General features: G+C 39.1%; 1 protein-coding gene across 18 annotated transcripts in view; it reads right to left on the bottom strand.

The window, feature by feature from the left end:
• Window positions 1–26: 26 nt before the first annotated feature.
• Window positions 27–25,302, bottom strand: part of LYRM9 (LYR motif containing 9) — a 63,673-nt gene continuing 38,397 nt past the window's right edge. For 15 of the 18 annotated variants that reach the window (XM_082328176.1, XM_082328162.1, XM_082328167.1 and 12 more), the window contains 3 exons: window positions 23,220–23,360; window positions 22,355–22,447; window positions 20,240–21,146 (listed from right to left, as the gene is read on the bottom strand). In XM_082328176.1, coding sequence (XP_082184302.1) covers window positions 21,129–21,146; window positions 22,355–22,447; window positions 23,220–23,345 — 237 coding nt within the window. In that variant the 5' untranslated portion in view covers window positions 23,346–23,360 and the 3' untranslated portion in view covers window positions 20,240–21,128. Of the gene's footprint in view, window positions 117–7,369; window positions 7,586–18,741; window positions 18,844–20,239; window positions 21,147–22,354; window positions 22,448–23,219; window positions 23,361–25,302 lie in introns of those variants that run through there. The other 3 variants (XR_014229920.1, XR_014229919.1, XM_082328170.1) reach the window with 3 other exon arrangements.

Below are 25,302 nucleotides of genomic sequence, written 5' to 3' on the forward strand. Positions count from 1 at the left end.
CACTTAGACACAGTGCTGCCTTACCGTGCTGTCGTGAGATTTTTTCCAAACTTGCTAGGAGATGGTCTTCTCTGACAAAGTTTCTTTCCTTTAATCTCTTCTGCTCTGTATCCTTCCTGTGAGGCAAAAGCATTTTATACTCCAGGACCATGTATGCAAAATAGCAGAGTCAGGCTGCACATGGACAGTGGACAAAAGGGGAATCCCAAAATGTCCCGTCTTTCTCTCAGGACCGGAGGGCGTGGAGCTGATGTGCTGCTGCCCTATTACATAATGTGCATGACGGGAGGAAGAGAAGCAACTCCTCCTTGATGTTACGAGCATCCCCTCCTTCCTGCAGCGTGCTCTAACCTTGGTTTCTGTATGTGCTCAGTGATAAGCACAGCGTATCGCGTTGAACAGTTTTTGCAACTTGCAGGCAATGTTAAAACAGAGCAAATCAAAAAATCCTGAAAGAACTCTTACAGATTTTATCAGTGGATGGCCACTCTCTGATACATTAAACCAGCAGCTGTAGAGAGTAAGCAACTTCAAGAGAAGTTTTACAGAACCATAGAGCTTTAGGATATGGACCAGTAAAGCATTTAAACAGGCAATTACAACTAAGGACAGGTATTTTAAGTTAAGGAAATAATATATTTATGTTAATTTTTGATCAAGTTTTAAAGGATCTTTCTCAATAGACGATTTGTAGAATTTCTTCCTCTCCAGAGCTCCCTATTCATCTGTTGCTGCCTGTCAGGTTTGTCCCTTTGTGCTTTTCCAACGAACTAGAAAAACTGGAAGGAAACTGCAACTTCCTGAAGTACAACCTATCCACACCACGTTGTATGTGCGAATACCCGGACAGCTAGATGATGAAGATGAGATTACTGAGCTGATTTTCAATTTTAGACGACATGTGGACATTTACATATAACAAAATCAGATTTCTACCTGCGGTCTGAAAGCCACAAGCAGTGCCGGAGCCAAGGGTGGCATGCACTGCAACGTGCTGCCAGGCAACTGCGGACTCAGAAACGCTGTGCTATGCCAGTATGCTCTCAAGGATTTTGGCCCGAGTTATTTGTTCATTGATATTATGTATGACTATTTTAAAGAAACTGTTTAGAACTGTTCTCAAGGTAAAGACAATTCTTAAATCTGCTGACTAATATAAGTTCAAAATACAGAGAGATCTACAGGTGCTGATCAAAGGTCTACAGAAATAAGGCATAAGGCTGCAAGAGAAACAAGGAAATGCACATTCTCTTTTCATCTGTCACATTTTTACTGGACAAGCTTGTGCAAGGCATTTTCTTTTTTTCTGTGTCTAGTTTCTCTATTTAAAAATGAACATTAAGTGCTTGTGTAAAGCACTCCTAGAGGTAAACAGAGCTATGTCTACATGTGTTCATGCATGAATACACCTGTATATATCCCACCCAGGGCTGCTAGAGAAGAATCTCTTGAAAAATAGACCAGAGTTTTCTGTACTTGAGCATTCACCTGCTTGACTGTATCAAGCCTGTGCTTCTTTGCATTCACTGCTCATGAATGTTCACACTCAGTTGTTTGGTTTTTTTTTTATGTGACGCCCTTCCTCTCACCGGTATCATCACTCGACTTCTCTTTGTGTAAAATATTCCAGACATCTAATCAGCAGGCAGAAATAATGCGTGAGCTGTGTGAGCCAACGCCAATTTCTACCTTGCTTCTGATCCGTGACAGCTCTTCCCAAACCACCCAGACAGTTGTAATTGCTTGAGTGTGAATACAACTGTGTGTATCCTCAAGGGTCAAACTGAGGGTGCTTGAACTGAAAGGAAACTTCAGAGTTCAAAGAACAAGGTTACACTCTTCTTCGCATTTGCTGTTATGTCAGGCTTTAAAAATTCTATTTGCATCCTTCCCTTTCTTATTAAATCTGACGTCTCTTTTCTACAGAACATGGGGAATCTTAATGTCTAGTACTGTAAAAAGGAACATATCTTAGTAGAAAGTTAAGTGAATTAAATTATATCCAATGGTTTCTAAGCTTTTATTATTCTGCCTCCTTATTTCCCTGTGCTTGGAGACTGCTGAAAACAAGGAAAGGCTATGTAGAGACTGGATATGAAAAATCAGATTTGGAATGACCAGAAGAGGAGAAACATCTTCTTTGCTCATGAAAATTGTTTAAAGGATTGGCTAAGGCACAGCCATTCAGGGAACTGCTTAATCACTCCAGTTTTTCAAACAAGACCTGCCCTTTTACTCACCAAAATTGATAATGAAACTCCCTCTATATAGTAAGAACAAGAGAGCACCATGCATTTCTTAGGTGGAGCCAAGAGATTAACTAAACAAGCTCACTGTGCACTCCTCCTACAAATATTCTACCACTGCTTGGAAAATTCCTCCCTCAGAAAACCAATTTTGCACATATTTCCTACTTTTGCACAGCCACTTCTGCCTCTGCCATATCAAAACGCAAGAACTAGTTGCTTTTCTTGCATTAACTTTGATGAAAGAGGTGCCCTTTCAGAGCAGAATGTTTGACCTATTCAATGGCATTCTGACCATGCTGTCATTTGGAGTTAAATTTTGTTTTGTTTCTGAAAATGTGATGGCCTGTAGCCTCAACAATAAGCTTTCCGCAGTTTCATTCAAATCAAGTCACATTCTTTGTCTGACTGCAATATTCAGCATCAGCTCAAGAAGTTATATTCTTAAAAACATGTAAAAAACAAGCTCTGTTTGTAAGGTTGCTCCTCTGGGATCAGAACAGCTTGAGTCTTCAAAAAACTTTTACAGTGAGGCAAAGCTGATGATAACAAGGGCTGATTTTCCTAACCACGTATCCCTAAAGAGTTGCTGTTCCATTGTCCCAACTTTTAATAAATTACTAGTGATTTTTTCCTAACTCCCTTTTCCTAACTAATCTAACTATTTTCTAACTATTTGAGGTGTCTCCACGATGATCTTTCAGAAACGTTGCATACGACATCACAAATTCAAAATATAACATTGCAGGCACCTATAAACACCTGGCATCTTAGAAGATTTGTTAAGACTTCACGTGCTCCTCCTGCGAGAAGGATGAAGTACTCTATCCGTATGTACAAACCGAAGCCTCTGTTCTTTATGCGTTTCCTTTCCCTGCGCTCTGCTTTACCCCATTTGATCAACCTCACTGACGGAACAGGAAATTTGGTCCTTCAGGTACCAGTACCGCACAATCATTAAAAAAGGATTGGAAAGGACCCCCGCATGGCAACTGCTCCATCTCCCTGCCCCATCAGCACGATCAGCTGTAGCTAAGGTATTTTTGAACCACCAGAAAACAATTACAAGTGAGTATGAGGGGCAGGATTCGCAGCAAAAAAGCTGCCTGGTAACCCGAGATGAGACACCAGGTTAAGATAATCACTCACAATGGAGTCAGATTGCAAAAGACCATTTAAATAACGGAAATGGACTCAGGCATTTCAGTAAAATGCTCACTACTTCTTTCACATTTGACCACTTTGTGGTACAAATAACACCTCATTTGCTCCATGATGAACATTCATTCACTTTCTGTTCCTCTTCTGGGCTGAAGTGCCGTTTTCCCTACTAGCTAGGAGACTTCATTCACATTTTCCAGCTTGCTATCCCGTAACTGCAGAAGAGACATGATTTCCCTTGCAACACTTTAGTGTGTATTACATCATTAAAAAAGTTATTTTATGACAAATATTGTCTCTTTCTTTGTGCTGTATCCAATGCCCGGTACGATAGGCCCTGAGCCACAGGAAAGCCTCTCTGTACTTTTTCACCTCAGAGGTAAATAAATACATAAATAAGGACAATGGCGAGGGTCTGTGTCACAGACTGGGTGCCAGACCAGCCTGGGATAGCACCTACAAGTTTCTGTTTGCTAGCAACTTTGCACTTCTCATCCAAAAATGTTATCTGCAAAAAATATATTTTTAGTCCCGAAATTCCTACACTAAATACCAAATGCACCAGAAATGGAAGACAAAGCCTGTGATACATGGGTTGCAAGGAATCCAGGAGTTGTACGATCAGAACTTTTTAAAGGTTATAGGTGACCGGCTGCTGTTGGTCTTATTTTTCAGTGTTTGCTAATCTCATATGGGCATGTTTCAGAGTCGTCGTCCTTAAAGCCTTTCTGAGCGGAGTATGGTGAAGATGCTCTGTACTAAAGGATGGAGAGAGAAATAGTGACAACTGCATATGCGTGTCACACTTGGAGAATTACATAATAATACAGACGAGAAATTTCCAGTTTCTCACCCTCTACTTCTTTAAATGCCTGATGGAGACATGAAAAATGAAACTGGTAACTTCTAGAAAAATGCAAGACTTCAACGTTATCAGTTTGCCTCATTTCATTTAGAAGGTGAAAAAAAAAAAGTAATAATTCTAAGGACACGTTCTTTCCTTATGACATTCCACTCAAACACAAAAAAAGCTGGTCCACGGAAGCCAACTCCCAGGCACGATATGTCTTAAAACGAAAATTCACACAATGAAACAATAGAGCTTCTCACCAATTCTTCCTGCCTTTATGCTCTGGAACCTCAATAGATTCACTGTCTTTATTGGAAGCTTCTGGTAGTTTCTGACAAAGAAAGATATGATTAATAACACTAATAACTACTGTTAAAAAACATGTTCCCAAATATCCCCTCATATTGACTACAGTTAATCATCTTCTTTTACACTGGGTTGGTTTTTCGTTTCCCAAAGAAAATTTGTTTGGTTTGAATATTCCCTCAAACTTTGCAAGATGGCAGAACTGTTTCTTTGCTTTAGTGTTTTGATTGCTTACTGTACCTTTAAGGATTTTAATGTATTTACCATTAACTGTAGCATCTTCTTCACTGGCTTCTTCATTATTTTGAAATGTTCTTTATAAAGCGGGGATAACAACTTTCTATCAAAAGCAAAATAAAAGACTCGGGCCTAGGCACTTTAAAATACACAAATGTAAGTAGAATCCCAAATCTACTGTCTGGACTCCTTTTTAGTTTCTGCACATTTAAGGTATATTAGAAGCAGCTGTTCAGGGTGGAGAGTGTAATGTTTCATTTGCCATCTCCTGATCTAGGCAGCATAAGATTGCATGCCAAATGATGACAGGGCAGAGTGGAAAGTTTCATGGTGTGCACATCTGAGGGCGAAAATGAAAGCTAAAGAGAGTGTTAAATTTACAGTGCTGTGCCAGTAAACCCATCCCTTCCTGTCTGCTAGTTGTAAGAGATAGGCCAAATTCAGAAACGCAGTAATAACAAAATCCCCTCATCAGCCACCCTTTTCAAAATTCCCATGTGCGTGTATTACAAACATCGACGAGGAAGTGAAGGAGGGACAAAGCAATCAGACAACCAATAACCAGATTTCTTTGTGCCTGGATGCACGTTGTCTCGAGCAGAAGTGACTTCTGAAACGTACTGACTCACTCGCGGGATCCTCAGCCCCAGCCGCAGCAGTGAAGGCCAGCTACTAGCAGACTAAAGCAAAAATGTAAAATAGCAATTGGCAGTTGACTGGGCATAAAACCCAGCGTCCTGCGTGTGGCTGTGTGCTGGGCTGCACGCATGCTGGGCTGCGTGCCCTACGCTCCTTCACATAACCTCATTTTATTTAGCCTGTTTAAGATGTCACTGGCTGGAGCACCAGGAAAAGCTGGCATGTGGATAGGGAAAAATGCATATTACAGTATTTGTAATCTCTGGTCCTGCAATTCACGCTTGTCACAGCTGAATGTAAAGAAAGATGACATTAAAATTACCATGTGCAAAAAGATTTTTTTGCTTGAGAAATAACAGTAAACTACAGAATTGCAAATGTGTTCTCATTTAGTAAAAGCACGGTCTGAGGAAGAAATTCCAACTTAAGTAACAGAGCACCAATTGATGTCACTAGGATTCAGAATTTCTAATCAAGGTCAGATAATATAAGAGATTTAAATACTGGCTTTCAAAAAACAACCCATAAATTTCTCGTCTGAAACAAAGAACGGAATATTGAAGTACAAAAGTAACTTAAGTTCTGAAAGTTAAAAACACCTGATACAAAAGGGAACAGAAGCTAAATTCAGCCTAAGAAATCATGAGGACTATTTTTAAATGGTAGAACTACATTTTGCATTTCTGTGCTGGTTTTCATCCAAAGATATTAAAATATTGCTAAAACATACACAAAATTTTGATCTCACAGCACAGTCCCTAACCACAACGAGAAGGAACATACAGCCAATTGTTGTATTATTTCTCATGGGAATATGCTATAAATATCATTAAAACCATGCACTTCCATAGAAACTGCTCCAACAACTGTGAAGGTGAATAGAGAACGACACAGTTCTGGAGGCTGATTTAGGCACTCTATAAAATTCTTGAGCAGGGTTGTAAGTCCCTGTTATCATGGAAGGTGGATCACGTTCTTCAGTTTAACAGGACTTGAAAACTTGAAAACACACCAAATAAATGTTTAAAGTCAGTCTGGGCAATGATGAGGGCTCTTAATCCAGTGTTCCATCACCGATTTCTGAAATGTGGGGGTTTTTTTTCTTACCTTTTACATCATTTTCTCCTAAATGACTGATTTCACATTTACATTAGACTCAGTGTAATTACAAAATATAGTCCATGCTTCACAGGAAATATGAACAGAGACTCTTTCTTCAGAGTTTAATGAGCTCTAAAAAAGGTTATTATTAAGTCTATAGGGAAGTCCACCAAAATCCCCCGAGCCTGAAGTTTGCACGTAATGCATTCTATTTCTGCCATATTCTGTTTTGGAAGCACATAGGCATAACATTAAAATAATGAAAAATCACACTTTTGCTTAACACTAGAACAGGTAATATACACTCAAGATAACCTTAGATGCAAACAGAAGCAACAGTGCTCAATCCTGGATTAAGGAAGTAGGAAGTTAAATCATTGGAGAATTATTAATGATCTCACCTGTATCAGGAAATAATCAGAAAACATGCTTTCAAGTCCCTTTTTTTTTTCCCCCCTCACAGCATAGTATTTTCATTATCATTCCCCTGGTTACTGTAGGCTCACTGTGAGCGTAGGCAATGATTCACAGTGATTTCTTTTTCTCTTTCCTTTGGGGACTGTGCTGAGGTCTTGACCCCTGGAGCTCTGACCAACTAGAAAGCGTGTTTTCTCTGCTAAGGCATCACTAATCCTCCTGTCAGCCTTTCCCACAAATCCTCTGATGTGTACAACTGTAAAATTTTCCTTGTCCTCCTGTACAGGACCCAGAGACTATGCTTCTCATTCTTCTCAATTTCTCTCACCCTACTTATCTCCATATTTGAGTGCCTTCCTGACTGGCACGTTAATACTGCGTGCTGCTGTGCACATTTTGAAAAGATACTGACCATCGTTTCTTTGACTTGAGTCAACGGAAATCGGTCTTAGGCACAAGTTCAGATGTTGGTTGAATTTCACTCCCAAAGCAAGTGGTTGCATTCGCTGTAGTACTGCATCCCAGTCTGAAAATGCTGGCTCTGAAGAACATGGACCAATTGTGATATCCAGAGAAGGATGGATCATGACCCAGCTCTGTGTTTCCTCACTGAGGGACAATCATGAAGCTGAATTTGAAGGGGACAAAATCAGGAGAAAATAAGAGCATACTCATAAAACATTTTGTCTTCTGAAAGCGTGCTGCTTCCTCACGTATGCCACTAACCTATGTGCTTTCTTTATGAAGCAATTGTGAGACATTTTCCTTCCCTAAAAAGTCTGTGATGTCGGTTGGCTGAAAAACGCCAAGATGAATTCACAAGACATTACTCACTATTATTGACACAGAGGCACCCTCCTGCTGAACTTTTACAGTGTTTGCAGCAGTTGCAATGCTGGAGCATTGAGAAAGAATCATTGGGCGTCTTGGTCATTTGCTCCAAAAATCTTAAAATGGCTCCACTGATCAGTCCACATCAAGTAAAAAGAAACTATGTCAAGCTACCTGATCTGCATATTTACCATGTCTTTCCTTCTATCAAGCCACACTTCTACTCAAATCTCTGCAATTTTTTTCTCCTTAATTGATTTCTTCTAAACGACCAACAGGGAACTTTTCTCAAAGGCTGCCTAATATTTCCATGTCAATACTGTCCCAGCCTGCTTATCTATTTGATAAGAAAAGGGATTAAATGCATGGGTAGATCAAGAAGGAAACAGCCACAGGAACATTTCCCACATCTAGAAATGCTAAATCTCATTCTGCTGACCACATTACTGATCAACCTTTTGTACCTACCCTGACTGTGATTTTGCACTATCGCTAAGATAAGCCTTCTCTAACGAAGCAATATTCTGGAAAATGTCAGATCTGGAAATAGATGTCTGAAACCAGTTATACACAGCCTCATTTTTTAGTAGTCAACAATCCATCCTGTGCAATGTGCATTGCTTGTGCAATGCAAAGCACTCCTTTTTGTAACCACACGTATTTCTTTGGGTCAACCTGGTTTGACAGACTTAAATTTATCAGAAGCGTTTTAAAAATGTCTTCGTTTTTGTGACAGTCTACCATGAACCGTGATATAACCTCCACACAAAGCCTGGCAGACAGAGGCATTCATTACACAAGCATCTCAAATATGTGACTTGTACAACACCAAAAAAAAAAAAAAAAAAAAGAAAAATCCTCATCTATTCTACCACTTTCTGGAATAGAAGATTTCCTTTGATTCTCTGGGTCCAGATATACTTACCAATATCTACTACTACTAAGACCTAGTGTGAAAAATTTGATAGAAACTGGTATATTTGGTTTTGGAAAAGGAGATGGGGGTGGTTTATATGGCTTCTAAATTTACATTTTTTAGTCCATGTGGAATCTGTCCTTTTGTTCCTAATTAGAATTAGTAGTGAAGCCTTCCTGCCTCAGCCCCTCAGTAAATAAAAAGTGTTCCTTCCCACTACTACCTGCAACAGAAGGACGCCTAATTAATGAGTGCGTTTCCCCTCACATCACTCTCACCTGCTAAATACAGTACACGAGATCTCTCTGCTAGAAAGGGAAAATTATTTGCAATCCCTAACTACAAGATTTTTCTGTCCATTCCTTTTTTATTGAAACATACAGCACTGTTGAAAGAATTTCAATAAAACTCACATGCTTATCTTTATTGCTGACCCATAAGTCTCTAACTTGTCCTTTATACCAGCCTTTACCTACTCAAGTTTTTTTTCTGCATGCTCAAGTGTCAAACTCTGGTCAGCATAGCTTAGCCTACACAAAATCATGGTATGTTCAGCTGCTTTCCATTGCTTCCTGGACAGAGAAAAGTGTTTTCTCAGGCAATTTTATGGCTCTGCTTTATCTTCGCCAGTCTTTTTACTGCTTATGTAAAATATAATTTAATGACTTCTTGCAAAGCACGGTAGTTAGGCCTGCACGACTTTCAATGTCTGCGAAAATTACATCATGTTTTCAAAACTTTCACTGAAAGTACCTTCCCTCAGTTAGCGTTAGGAAAAAAAGCTAGTGCCTGAGGGTTTGGGGTAATGAGCTTACAACTCCTTTACTAGCAACTCTCTACCTTCCCCTACCAAAAAAAGACAATTTCCATGGCACATTCTTCAGAGTATTTTTCGTCGGTTTTCATTGATTTTGAGACGCAAGTCCAGCTTAATACTTACCCACTGAAATACAGACAACTTACCCCGTTAGTCTCTGTTGAGTATACCAGAAAGCAGGCTTCTGCCGATCTGCTGCCAGTTCCAACTCATGGAGTAAATCTTTGGACTAATTTAGGAAATTTTGTCTTTTATCACAAATCTAAATAAAGACTTTAGTCTGAAAGTATCTTCTCACTACATCTTCTGTGGTTTTTCTCAATTGTTTGTTGAGCACCCAATGATTATATGAATTGGAGAAACATTCATCCTAAACTGCCAGTCAGCAGGAGGCAAGCAATCTTTGACTTGCAAACTCCTGTTCAGGCAGTGCTGTTAAAACATGATGCTCACTTGTGTCCTCGATGCTTTGTCTCTTTGTTACATACAAAAGGTATGTTTTAGGAGTATGTTCACGCATATTCTGACTAAGCCTCCACTATTGAATAAAACAACTATTTCCTCATTTGAAACTGCCTAGCGAGCAAAACTAACACACAGGTGAACTTTAGGCAGTTGCTGAAGTATGGTGTACTGAATAGCACTGGGATTTATGGAAAATTCCTCAAACATAACTCCCATAACTGAAAGAAGGTCAGTAAAGAAACTTACATCACACATAGGATTACAGGAGAATGCAGGTTGGAAGGGACCTCAGCATTTCATCTAGTCCAACCTCCTGCTCAAAGCAGGGGCAGCTATGAGGTCAGACCAGGTCGCTCAGGGCTTGATCCAGGCTGGTCTTGAAAACTTCCAAGGAAGCAGACTGCACAACACATCTGTGCAACCTACTCGACTGCTAGACTGTCCTCAGGGGGAAAACATTTCTCCTTATAGCCAGTCCGGACTTCTCATTTCAACTTCTGCCCATTGCTTCTCATCTTCCCACTATACACCACTGTGAAGAGCCTGGCTCCATCTCCTTAATGACCTCCTTAAAGTCACTGGAAGGCTGCGATTAGGTCCCCTGGGTCTTCTCCAGGCTGAACAAGCCCGGTTCCTTCAGCCTCTTCTCATGAGACATGTGACCCAGCCCCGATCATGGTGGCCCTCCACTGAACTCGCTCTTCTTGTACTGGAGGCCCAAACTGGACACAGTATACTAGCAGTAAAAGATTGTCCTGGTTTCAGCTGGGATAGAGTTAATTTTCTTCCTAGTAGCTGGTATAGTGCTGTGTTTTGGATTTAGGATGAGAATAATGTTGTTAACACCCTGATGTTTTAGTTGTGGTGTCTAGCTGCCTGCCAGGTTAAACCACAACAAAGATGCAGATATTCTAATCGCACCACTTGTCCTACCTCACTCTTTCTGTAAGAGATCCAGGCTAGGGACGTACTATTTAGCTTGTTTTTCATTTGGCGAGAAAACATACTGCTTATTTACACAACCCTTGACCACGCTGACAGAGAAGATAGCCTTTGAAGCTGCATTTGGAAGGGGGAACATCACTTGGGAGTTTGAAAAGTCACTTACTAAAAACAAAAAAGAATAGAGATGTGGAAGAGTGTGTGTTGATATATAGTAAGGTCAGATTCTAGAAAGTGATGGATGGCTTTATGAAGTGGGTTAAGTCATAGGGTTTAAGCTATAATAAGCAGTCCTAGTACAAACATCAAAGGACTGTTACATATTAATTAGCAGGTGCTATTATTATCCATAACAATTTTTGTTATGGATAAGATGCAAAATAACCACTCGATGCAGTCTGAATGCTTCATCTAACTATTGCAGCGAGGGGGTATTTGGACCACAGCCACCAAAGCAAAAGCAGCTGATGCAGACTGTGCACTTCACTGCTAAGTGACAGAAATAGTAAGATTTTTGGTCAAAAGCACATTCTTGCCTCATCTTGTTTTTATGATGAGTAGTTTTGGCTTAGTCACCCGGGACCTGGCAGAAGGGAATGTAAATGGGAAATTTCTGTGACTTTACAACACTGTCTGTAAGGTTAAAGCAGCTCAAGATAGCTCTCTGACCAGCATAAGCTGAAAACCACTATGTTATTTCCTTCTCCCTTCTCACGTACCAGTTTCTAAGATTTAATTACAACCTGAGAACTCTCCAGAAGAACACACTGTTCATCTTCCTAGCAGGGCTTTCAGGGATATTTCCTGTATTTCCATGAAGTGTCAAAACCCTCATCCAACGTAACATCTCCGATCCTGATTTCCTCCCATGTTTTTGCTTTTGAAATCCCATTTCTTTTCAATGGAAGAGCAAAGCTGCACGTATGAAAGACAGATGACTGGCATCCTGAAATGACTTCCCAGTGATAAGAAATAGATAAAAGTTAACAATGCCTTGATTTGCTAAAATGACCATATCAGGAAAGATGACTTCTCAAGTACGTAATGACATATCCACAGTTTCTGCCCTCACATTGTCTGATAGCTCTGGATAAGGAACTAAGAAATGATAGAAATGATAGCTCATGCTGCTTTTGGCAGGTTTTTGTAATAAGTTCCTCATCTCACAACAGTTCCTACCCAGTTAGATGATCATTTTGCAAAAAACACACCACCCCATCTCTGATTAATTAGCAGAAGTGAATGCACCGTGGAGAATGACTGATCATTTTCATCAGAGAGGTATTCCAGGTCAGTGTTGATACACACAAATGAGCACAGTATAAACTGTGGATCAGCAATCCATCAACTGACTTTTAAAGAGACTGCAGGTTTTAATATTGATAAAGTTGAAAATGAGAAAAAGAAAATGTAGCTCTTCACAGAAGACAGCAGCATGACTTTTAATGTTTACTTTTCCAAAAGAGCATATGAGCATGGGAAATGAAAGCAACTAATTAGTGGTCAAAGAAACTTCAGAATCCTCTTTATGCCTTCCCCTTATTTAGCAGTTGTAAGTAGGAGTAATGCCTTTGCTTCCAGTCTCCAAGCTGACTTGCTGAAGGCCAATACATCCTCAACATCAGACCTGCCTGTTGAATTTAGCCCATCTGCACCACTGCAGAGACTATGATTGCAAAACTGGATAAACAAAACTCTTTCACTTTTAATTCTGGTAAACATGATTAAGCACAGTATGTTTCTCTAAGTATTCAAGTTAGTGAAAATTGGTGTAAGATGGTGAATGCTCACTGAAGTACACAGGAGTCTTTCCCTTTGATTTCAGTAGCTTTGGCTCAGAACCCATGAACAGCATGAAATGTAACTGCTTATCAGGATGTTTATCTAGAATGCCTTTCTTCTTATAGACCAAGACAGACTTCGACTGAGCATAAAGGCAAGATTCAGGTCTCCCAGCTTTTCTTTTAACAGACAGTCCCTATGAAATCCAGAGGTTCTCAGAGTGTTATAGAGTTCTACAGAACAAAGTTAGATAATTATGAGGTGTGATTTCTTTCAGATACTTATAAAACTGAAAACACATTCTAAATAGTAAATAAAAAATCCCACACACATTCAGTACAATAAAGCCAGCTGATTACAGGGTCATTATGGTAGCCAATCTGTTCCTTTAGCTATACATTAGCTATAAAACCTGCACCTTTGGTTATGAATTAACTTTGAGGATAATGGGTGGTCGGGAGGTGGGGGTCGGTCTCTTCTCCCCAGGAACAAGCGATGGGACAAGAGGGAACGGCCTCAAGCTGCGCCAGGGCAGGTTTGGGCTGGATATTAGGAAAAATTTCTTCCCCGAAAGGGCTGCCAGGCCCTGGCCCAGGCTGCCCAGGGCAGGGGCTGAGTCCCCATCCCTGGGGGGATTAAAAAGCCAGGTGGATGTGGTGCTTAGGGACATGGTTTAGTGGTGGCCTTGGCAGTGCTGGGTTAACGGTTGAACTCGGTGATCTTAAAGGTCTTTTCCAACCTAAACGATTCTACGATTCTATAATGAACAACTTATAGAGGGCAGCGATTGGGTCTCCATCTCTGAAGTTTCATAACACACACTGGAAGCCTTTTCACTGCATTTAATCAATTAGAAATTACCAGACTTGGTATTGTGTAACTGTGAAACCCTATAGGCTGTATTATGTCATTCGGGAGCAGAATTTGGAGACATCTATATTTTTAAACTGTGCTTCTGAAATAATGATAAAATTATCATTACCATTTTAGTACCTTCCTAATTCAGAGTTGTGCTAGTAGGAGAATAACCATTTTACTGCTACTGGCCAACAGAGTCCCAACCAGTCAGAGAGGTGCTCTGTGCACTGAAATCATCAGGCTAAAGGAAGATGGTGAACACAACACTGGGAGTGGAAGTGAATGAGTATGAGAGATAATCAGGTATGTTAAGAGTGCTCATTGGTTCTTAAAAAAACCAAAACAGTATTGAGATCCGCTATACTTTGTTGTTTACTCTTGTCTTGCCCATGACAACCCAGTTGTTAATTGCAGTTACAGGTATGCATCGCTACATAGACAGTGAACCACAGACCCTTCCACGTAATCCAAACGGACAAGACGGAATATGAAATAGCAGTTCAGAGAAGTGATCTTATTTTCCTGAAGTTACATGGCAACACAGTGAAATATGCAAGACTATCACCAAGTATAATTTTTAAGGTCTTGCAAGTTTAGCACCTAAAAAGCAATCCGAGAATTACTTTTGAAAATCTTGGCCATAAAGATGCAACCTAGTCTATGAGATACTTCCAGCTAGGAGAGGACAAACTCTACAGAGCTCTTTGGGGAGAGAAGGACCAAGACTCAACAGGCATCTGCATTCTGTAGTGCAAACTGCAGTTAAATACACCCTTTTGTGACCTCTAAAAAGAGGAGGAAAAAACAGAAAATAAAAGAGAAAGTAGTTGCAGTTGCACAATTGTGGAAAATGAAATACTCTATTTTTAGGCATGAAAATTCACTCCTCAGATTGGTGAGTACCAGGGAGGTGTCTCCAGCAAATACAACCTTTGCATGTGTCTGCCATCGTGATGTAATATTTTCCAGACTACTAAGCTCTGTCTGAGATTTGTTTTGAAACACCCAGTTTTCCTTGTTCCTCGTTTCATACCATCTGAGGTACAGCTGACTTTCTGTGGATGAAATAACTACTGAGAAAATGAAAGTAAGACTAAGAAAATCCCAGATCCTGTACAATGTTACCTAATATAGAACGTGAGTCAACCTAATCAGTTGCAAGAATTTATTGTCAATTTTCTATCTTTTAAAATCCATTCTGTAGAATGGTAGGAAATATTAATCAAAACACCACCATTTTTAAACTTCTTTCAAGAAGGATACCAAAGACTGTGCAAAAAAAAAAGCTGTAATAATAAAAAGACAGAAAGCGCACTAGTTTTTAAACAGATGAAGCTGAACCCCAGCAGAAGAAAGCACACAGGTAATGAGGCAGTTCAATGTCATGTTGTGGGGCGGCAGCTGAAAGAGAATGTTTTAGATGAGGTAGTGAAGTACCCAAACAAAGCTGTCTCAGAAAAATTAATTAAAAAAAAATAATCAAGTTAATCCTTTTCAAAATGGATTAATGCAGAACATGAAGGCAGATTCTTCTGGGGGAAAAGGCATCCAGGTTGATAGTTACAGAATAGGGAGGTTAACTTCTTAGGCCTCTCAGTTTATAGGTAAGGGCAATAAACAGCAGTTCCAGAACTGTCCTCTTCATAATCTACTAGCTTACTTAGGTGTGCAATGTCAGGGACCTGACTGATGATAAATACGAACATTGTTAAGCTCTCAGCTGCAAGGGACAGATGCCTCTGCTTCTAAAAACTATTTTAAATATCACACACAATTATGAGGAAAACAGAAAATATTCTTCAAAGAACAGGTTTTTTTAAAAGTTAATGCGTCTGCCCTGATTAATCACAAGCTGAAAGGAGTACTTGATGACTAGTGTATACTTCAGTTAACACTATTTCATAAAACCTGGCTTGACAGAAGTATAAGATAAATTAATCAAATAACACAAAAGCTGAAAGATGCGCCAGCTGGCTTGTGCCCAAGAAGCAATGCACCGCCTCGGAACAGCAGGAACGACTGCAGTAAAGCAAGGAGCAAGTGGGCAGCGCAGCACAGGGTCAAGGCATTTTCACCTGTTCCTGACTTGCTTTAGAACACAGTTCTTGACAAAGGGACCACTCACACGTTTCAAATAAACCTATGCTATTCTGGATGACACTGAAGGACACGACATTGCGCAGCATAAAGCTCCAAAAATTCGTTCTTAGAGTTTAGGGTCAAGGACTCTCACAATGAACGAACATGATGATACCGAATGTCTAAGACTCACAGCCGCTGTGCTGCCTGTTCAGTTTGCATCTTATCAGAGCTTTATATGAAGGCACAATTTGCAGTGACGAATTAAAAGCTATTCACAAATCAGAAACTGTTTCCCTTAAGAAAAGATCACAGTGAATATTATTTGTTTCTCTCAGAAATAGTGGGTATACTTGTTCTTTATAGTAACGCAGTAAACATCACTTCCTTACGACATTTGAAAATGAGCCAAACACCATAGAAGAGATGTTTTTGTCTAGCATCAAATTCTTAAGCTCACATGTCTCTAAACACAAAGCAATGCCTGTGACATAACGAACCAAGTGAAAAAGAGCTTACAAAGCGCTAAAGCTAAAGAATGATTTAAAGAATATTCAATTATTGACAAATGGTGCTAAGCAAAGCTTGGCTTGGGATGGAAGTATTCTGTTCATCAGTACTCACAGGGCTCAAATGACTTTCAGTGGCAGGAGTGAATTGAAATCAGTAACACCTCTGACGTAAGAATGTGATCAGAAATATATACGTCTCTAATCACGTGAAGTGCAGAATACTATCCTATATTTTAGATAAACCACACATTTACAGTCTTTTCCATACTAAAATCTGATATCAACCAATTTAAAACAAAAACAAAAAAAAAAAAAAAGGAAAAATTTTCACTACGTGGAAAGCTTCTACATGAGGCTCCAAGGCTGGTGATAACAAAAGCAGACCCTTTAACGTTTGTCTGTGGGCTTACGAGCAGGAACCTATACACTAAACAAAACACATGAACTAACCCACCAGTAAATTGCCATTGTTCCAGTCCTTCTAGATACATCCCTTCCATATTTGTAATGTACAGATTATTTCCACACAATTTCAGCTTTAGGTTCCTGATGTTATATATATAGAAAGTATAGTACCAAATTCGGTTCTGTCCTTAGACTGAATGTTGATAAGTCTATAACCTGGAGCTAACGACTGAGAACTTTTTCCTCATTTTCCTTAGCTAAAATGTGATCTAAGTAATCTGTTTCTCCGTACTTCAAGAATTTGCATATTTGTAATGCTTTTAAGCATGGTCTCAACCTACTAAACAGAAGCCTCCCAACTGTCTTTCCCTTGTTCTAATGTTCGTCTTCCACAACAAGCAAGAACAAGAGGTGAAAACCTCTTCTACCTTAACTGTCGGAGCTGTCTGTACACAACCTTTGAACAGTTAATACCACTCAACTCCTCTAATTGTAGAGGAATAGTTAGGAGAAGTTATTGACCCAAGGTGGTACAGTAATCAGCTGCCAATCTGTTTTTTCCAGAATGTAGTTATTACACTTGTGTAAACACAGTGAAAACCCTCAGGCTCGTGAACGGCCAGCTGATACTATTTCACACTGAACCTGATGCTGGTAACTGAATGCTTACGCTAGGAGTGCTTATCAGTCGGCCAACAAGAACTGGGGCTTTCACATGACAGGCCCTTAATCATTCAATTATTGCATAGCTCTATCAACAGTTCATTACTTACCAGAACTGGCATGATATACAAGTAGAGACATGGGTTCCTCATTTCAGTAAAAAGAAACTAAACCCTATGAATCGAATAGGCTTGTCCGTTTTTACTGACGTTATCCTTTGTTGTGCCAACAGTTTAATGAGCACTGTGAGCTTTTTTCTTTTAAACCTTGCAATAGTAATTCCAGTATACAACACACTCTTTTAACCCCTATTACTTAATTTGCACCCAACATCTTTATTTTCAGAGATTCTGATTGACTGAATATGGACACAGAGATGCACCAACCCATTTGGTGTTGACATTTTCTTTGCACCTGCCATCAGAGAACCATGGAGAGGACTGACCAACGAGGTGCTCCCCTGGGAGCGGCAGGAATAAAGTTATGCCTGCGACTGTGTAAGTCTTTCCTGCAGCGGGCCCTGTTAGAGGCCCTGGCAGCTAATCGTTAGCCCAGTGGCATTAACAGCAAATGAAGACATTGCTGGAACAGAGAACAGTTCTTCAGTCTCAGCAAGGCTGGGTGGCAGAGTTGCTCAAACAAAGGTGATCCTGGATACTAAAGAAGAGAGCTCAACTCACCATATAAACTTCTCAGGTCAAACAGGTTAGCGAGTGGTAAATTAGGGCAACTCCAGGATTAAATGAATTCTGAGTAGAAGTTTTCTGGATAATAATTTTGGTTGAAGGTATTGAAGCTCTGCCTAAATCCCTTTTCAGAGTTCAGGTTCTCATCTACCTCTAGGCTAACACAAGATCTTTGGTCTCAAATTATGTTGCTGAAGAACAGAATTTGTATAACATCTTGATGTCCTGGTTTCAGCTGGGATAGCGTTGATTTTTCTTCCTAGTAGCTGCTATAGTGCTGTGTTTTGGATTTACTCGAAAACATAAAAGCCTCAGCTATGCAGCAGAATGACTCTTCAGCCCAGTCATTAGAGAAACATGTCTGTCTTGGACATTGGTGTTACTTTCACTATTACAAGGAAGTAAATAGTTGTTTCTACTGTGTCTCCCCACCACCAAGAAAATTATTTGTTCCATAACAGAGTAAATAAAGTTACCACAGAATCATAAATAAAGATCATCTGGTTCCACCCCCCCCCGCCATGGGCAGAAACACCTTCCACTAGACCAGACCTTCACATTATATTTCCTTACTGTAAACAGGTTTGTTATTTTGAAAACCAGATTACATTTGTATGAGGAAAAAAAAAAAAACAAAAAAACAAAAAAAGACTCTGACATCTCATCATGCCCCACAACTGAATCACCACTGTGAAAATATTTATTTATGGTGTCTCCTGCCTCAGCAACCATGTTCCCACTCTGCACCCTACTAAGAACTGCACGCTCTACCAGTTTCCAAAGACGAAAATTCACAGATCCTACTCCTACCAGTTACATCCATCATACCTTTGGTCTGATGTTCCCATATCTCAGCTGCACCTCCGACATTTGGAGCTACAGGCATGCCATGGTTGCACCTTCCAGCTCCTTGGTGCTTTCTCTCTTGAACTATCCAGAAATTAAATAACAGGCATATAAGTGATTTAGACACATGCAATTATCCTATTTAGTAACTGAACAAAATATTCTGTCTCACTACATCACGCAAGACAATTAAAGCAATGGAGGGTTGTTGAGCACACTACGCTTGGAGTTCAGGACACCAGAATGTTTCCATATGCTGTTAATCCTACTGAATCTTATCATTTTCAGTAACGCACTGATACAAAGCTCAGTGCACCTCCATACTACAGACCAAATATATACAATAGTATTGGAGTACAGCATGGGTCATCTCTTTGCTGTTCTTGATTAAAAATAGCACATTCAGATATCTTCTATCAAATCTACATGAACTTTTTTATTACAATGTTCAGTTTCATACTGGATATTCCTTGTCAGCTGCCAGGGTTGAAGTTTTCTATGTTCTACTTTGCATCAAATTATTTTGAAAGTTTAAACCAGAATGGTTGCACTTGCAAAAAAAAAAGTATTTAAGTAGAAAGACAAGTGGTTTTCCTCACATGAAGAAAAACTTACACCCACTTTGTTGAGAAACTCTATTACCTTCATGCTTTATTATCTGAAATTAAGCAGAAGGATGGCCCCAGCATAATATCTGAGTATCTTCTGATGCACCTGTCAGAAAAGGATTTGAGGAAGAGAAAGAAGTGGGGTAGAGAGATAAGATGAGAGAGAACAGAATCAAGGAATATGCAGAGCAAGAACAAAAACTGAGGGTGTATAAGGTGATGTGAAAGATGTAGGACTAGAGAGAGGAACAACAGTGGCGAAGGCAGAGGAAAGAATAACAGAGGGCAGGAATTCTCGAAGGGGAGGGTTTAGGGTTAGCAGAGACAAAGGCAATTTTTTGATACAATACTTTATGGTATAAATGTTCACTTACAGCCCCCATGTCTTTTATAGCACTTGTCAAATTCTTTGACAACTTTGAGCTAGCATTTTCTTTTTGTTTTTTTTCTGAATGAAAAAAAAAGAAAATCTGGAATCTAAAAGAGATCTGCCTTAGCACTCGGGTTCTATTTCAGCAGGTGAGGAAGCTCAACAGTTTGGAAACCGTAGAAACAAACCCGACACCCAAATACTTAGGACCTCGGATACGGATTGCAGCATGCACTGCCACCCGGAGGCAGAAAGTTCCAAGTACAGCTAAAAGCAAAAGTCTTGTTTCAAAAGGTAAATTCTTTCACCCCTAAATTAATTTTATTTAAGACAGCTAGTATTTCTATGGAGTTTTCCCTGATGAAAATCTATTAGGGCAGTGAAAAGACAGTCTTTTTAAAAAGGACATGGACTCCCATTTTTAAAGGACATTTATTATACGTTGCAAATAGTTGCAAAGGCCTTTATATCTGTACAACACGGCACATTTCAGTGTTTATACCGTTCAGTGCACAAAACCCGTCTAAATGGCGTCCGTTTTCATCATGCAATAGCATGGCCAGGCAAGTGGAAAATACTGTGGTTCAAGTTTCAGATGGGCTTACAGTTCTTGCGGGTATGTTCTTCATGCAGCAGCGCGTGCTTTTGTGTCTGCTACCAGATTAAAAACAGACCTGTGCTCTGGTCCTACCTCTGCTTCACTCTGAAAGCCTATCTATGGTCCTGACAGAGGACCTCACGTAACAAGCTGACATAACAGACTGACTGCCCTAATTCAGAACGTTACACAAACTTAAATCCACTGTTACTTCTGCAGAAGAACCTTGCCACCAAATAACCTACGCAATAAGTGCATCAAACACTGCTATGCTGTGGTGGATCTAGGCCTAACAGTATAATCTAGTCCACAAAAAAGAGAAATTTGCTCTGATCCTCAGTGAGCATTTCTCAGATTTGCAGGCTCCCAGTACAGACCTTTATGCTCAGATACTAGTTAAGTTCTTTCAGATGAGACGCTGTAATTCAGATATGAACGACAGACAGGGCACTATTTATTATTCGTTAATGACTTGTGCTCCATTACATTTTTATTCTCAGTAAGTTTTCCTGAGCAGCTCTGTGTTACTCAAATCTTAGACAAGTTTGGGCTTTGAGCTAAAGTTTGTGATTATACAAGCTAATACTTTGAACCTAGACTGTGCCTTTTAATTTACAGACTCAAATAGCTTCAAAAATATTATTTTAGCTTCATGACATCCCAATGAGATAGAAGTTATTGTATTTGTATTATCTAAGAGAAAACCCCAGGCAATAACTATAATATAGTACTGGGCTTGACTGCAAGTCCTCTAAGGATGTTTACCAATGACATTATCTTCATCATTCCTCTTCTACTTCTGTTTTTTATACTAAAAGAAAAAAGAAAGAAACAATTATTTATGGGAAAGAGCACATAACTAAAAGTAACAGTTCATACTGACAAGGATTTACAACCCTCTTCAGGATCTACATAAAATTATCTCAGTTTCCTTTAAGTTAGAGTGAAATTTGATAGGCTTTCCCTCTACAGTATAAAATAATGCTTCTTGGCAGGCACTGTGAATCCGATCCTCCTCTCGCACAGTTCAATTACCAGTTTTCCAATGAAGCAGACTACAATCTCTGTAGCAGAACCAGAGTGAGGCTTTTCATAATTGTAGGGAGAATAAAATCAGATTCAGGCACAGACAGTTATTTACTAGGCTGTAACTGCTGGGATTTGGCTACTGCTATAATTTTATAATCTATGACTAATCTGTGCTTGCTCCTGTAACAGTTCTCATTTGGATTTCAGGGGCTGGCAGAGAGAAGGACTTAACAGTCATTTAGTAAATTAAATCACCGATATTTAGAGCAAGATGAACTTTCGACTTGTTTCATTATACTCTCGGAAATCCATGTTAACACATCACACTCCCCAGCCAGATTTAAATCCAAGGACGTCCAGGTGACTCTCAGCTGTCTAATGGTACACTATCTTCATTCTTTTATTTAAGAAACCAGTTTGAGTGGTATCTTTCAGTGCTGTGATAGTAAAGAGGCATATCTGCTGGGTGATAACTATGGCATAAGTAAACCAATTACCACAATTTTGCCGCTGTGTTGTCTAACCCTGATTTGCGCAGCCACAGCCAAGATCTGAGGGCTGGGGGGGAATCGTGCTGGGAGTTTACGTAAACTGACTGAGAGAGGATAGATTCCTGTTAGGAAAGCAGCTGATGCGTATCAACAAACTGTGGCTTGCAAAATATCGTCCTTTTTTTCTTTATAATAGAGTTACACTAGCCACCACTGCTGAAATTTAATGTAATTCTTCATGGAAACAAAGATTTACACAGAGACCAACTTAAAGCATCATTGGTTCTAAAAACTACACTTATATACACTTACACTGACAAAGAAGAATTTTTAAACAAGAACCATCGCAATCATAAATCCCTAGTGGCTAGGTATTTCCTTTCACCCAGACTTCAGCGTCCAGGACAAGGGAACAGTTTGCTGCTCCTAACTTGCTTTCTGATGTTTTCTTTGATTTGAACTGAGAGAGAGCAAGACTTAGACAATCTGACGCACTTACTTTATTCATGACCCAGTCAGCATCTTCAATGGCTCTCTTAATGATCTGCTGGATGCGCTCAGGATTGTCTTCATCGGCATGAACTTTGAAACTCTGCAACATTCAAAGCGTTACACTGACTAGCCAACTTAATGCAACAGTTGTCAAAATAAGGATCACTTCAATCTCAAAAAAAAAAATTGATGCAAACACACTGTTGATCTAAAAAGGTAAAAATATACATTGTAGCACCTGGCTGTGCTATTTCCATAGCAAGTCTTGTCAAATGTAACTTCATATTAAGTATTTTACTCCTTTCATACATCATCAGCAAAAAAAAAAAACCCAGAGAATTTCAATTCAGAACAACAATTTAAATTGTCTGGTACATTAAAACTAGAAAGACACGGGACAAGAGGTATGATCAAAGGCATGAAATTACTTCCACATGGAACAATTAGATGAGATTTACCCAGCTGGGGGCGGGATATATATATATATATATATATATATATATATATATATATACACACACACACATATACATATATGTATCTTAAAAAATGACCAACAAGGAACCAGTGAGTTTCACCATGAAAGATGTGTTTAGGTAAGGAACGAGTGTTCACTCTCTTGACTAACACAAGAATTAGAGATGAAAGCCAAGGAAAATAGAATGTTTCCGATTCAAACCAAACGAAAAGAAATGCTCCTTCACATACTCTCAGTATAATCCTTCAAATCCATTAATGTTTCAAGCTTGCAGAAGAATAATTTTTTAAGTGCCAGGAGTTATAAAAAGTTGGTCCAAACTGTAGGAGGAGAAAAACAAAACCAAGAAAAACCCATAACAATTCCACCAACAAAAAAGGAATCTGTTTCTCACCTGCCTGACTGCATGTCTGTAATGCTGACGAATATTCTCTTCAGGAAGCTGCTTACAGCATCGAAGCAGGTAACGATATAACTGCAAAGAGTTCTGAACTAATTCAGCATTGGGTAGTGGGGCCATTACCAAGCTTTTTACCTGTTGAAAATAAATTAAAAAAAAAAAAATCAAAATGTCTAATAAATCTTATTAAAAACACAGAAATAAAACTGTAAAGTAATTTCACAACAATGAAAACAGGACCGGCAAATTAGGGTTTAGCAGCATAACTTGAAGAAACTTTAGAAGAAAACAAAATATGAAATGAATCAGAACTTGCTTAGTTTATGGACAGATGGGGGCTCATTGTCGTTGATCAAGGTATTAAAATACAAAAGTGTGCAGTTCATGCAAGAAGATCATTTTATGATGCTAATATAAAGTTGTATTGCAATATTAACTTTTTTCTAGTTTAAAAAGAGATGCACAGTATAAGCTGCTATCAGTATACAAAGCAGTATCGCAGCCCTGAGGGATTTTTCTACTTGATAAGCCGTGATTCTTAGATTCATTCAAGCTTTTGGTGTTTTCCTTGAGCATCCCTAAAAGTCCAACCACGGGGTGACATTGCAGAATGAGGACACTCAAAATTGCCACAAGTGGTGTTGGAATTTAACAATATTTCCTAGTATTGTCACTCCCTCCAGAATATCTTGTGAACTGGCCTATGAACGTCAGGCTTTAACAAGAAATAACATGTATAAATATAGGAGAAGATAGGCAAAAATATTGACAGGTTTGAAATTTTCCATGTTTTTGGTAACAGGAAAAGAACAAATTTAACAATTTTCACCTCCATAACTATACTTACTTACATATTGTTACAATAAGTCCATCCAAGCTATATAAAGTGCTAATCAAATACTGTAAATGACTTGTCATTTAACAGATGGTTACCATCTGCAGAGAACTAAATTAACATTTGGAAAAAAGCGCTTTTACATCATTACTCTTAAGAATAAAGATAATAAATAAGTAACTGAATAATGAAGTAGGTGTATGGCATTATTTTAGCACCCGTTATGATACTTACTCATCATTTGGAATATTTTTTTCCTTTTTTCTTAAGTAATTTAAGTCCTTTGGCCAAATTTATTTCAGAACAGAACACCACAGCTATTGCGTGCCTGGGCTGTATATTTGCATAGCCTAGCACTTCTTGCAGTGGGGAAAATCTCCTCACTACATACCTATAAAATGCCCATCATAATGAGATATGTACTATTGTAATCTCTATTTTCGGCAAAACAAAATTCCATCTCAGTCTATAATAAGTAGATATAAATTAGCATACCTCTATAGCAGTAACAAGAGCTATGCTGATTTATAGTAGCAGAGGTCACTGAAAATCTTTAATATTTCAGGCACAAAAAGTATGATTCTTCTATGTTAAGAAAAATTAAAGAATTCTACGACAAAAATGCAGAATGTGTCTTACTCTCGAGGGATGGGCCTCTACAGCATTGCTTTACTCATAGCACAAAAGCACAGTACAAAATCATATCTGAGCACCTCACAGTATTGGTTTTTTTTTTCCTGTTTATTACTGAAAGATTGGGTGAAATCTATACTACATTGATTTTTTTGAATCTAACTATCTTTTGTCAAAAGGAACATCTTGTAAAACGAGCGGTAGCTGTTCCTGTGGCAGAGCTGCTTGTCTACAGGAAATGTGTGAGAAAGCCTTGCAATATTAGCATTATTATCCGTACGGGAAGAGTGCCCATACTCTTCAGTCAAGGATTCAGGCCCTCTCATGGTAGGTACTATATATACATCCATACATATCGAATGAAAAAGTTTCTGCCACAACGAATTTACAAGGCAGACTAATGACAAGTCATAAGATGAGGCAGAACGAGGCAGATGAGCCAAACAGGTGGGATGGGAACGGGGAGGAGGTGACAGTAATATGAGCCTGTTTTTGTGTAGACTAATAGAGCACACAATATAGCTCACCACCTGCTTAGCTGGTATCAACAGGCGAGTTTTATAACACTATTTTTTTAAGGACCTGCAGAAACATAGTGAATCACGGCTG

The sequence above is a fragment of the Platalea leucorodia genome, assembly GCF_965183815.1.
Source record: "Platalea leucorodia genome assembly, chromosome: 16".
NCBI lineage: Eukaryota > Metazoa > Chordata > Aves > Pelecaniformes > Threskiornithidae > Platalea > Platalea leucorodia.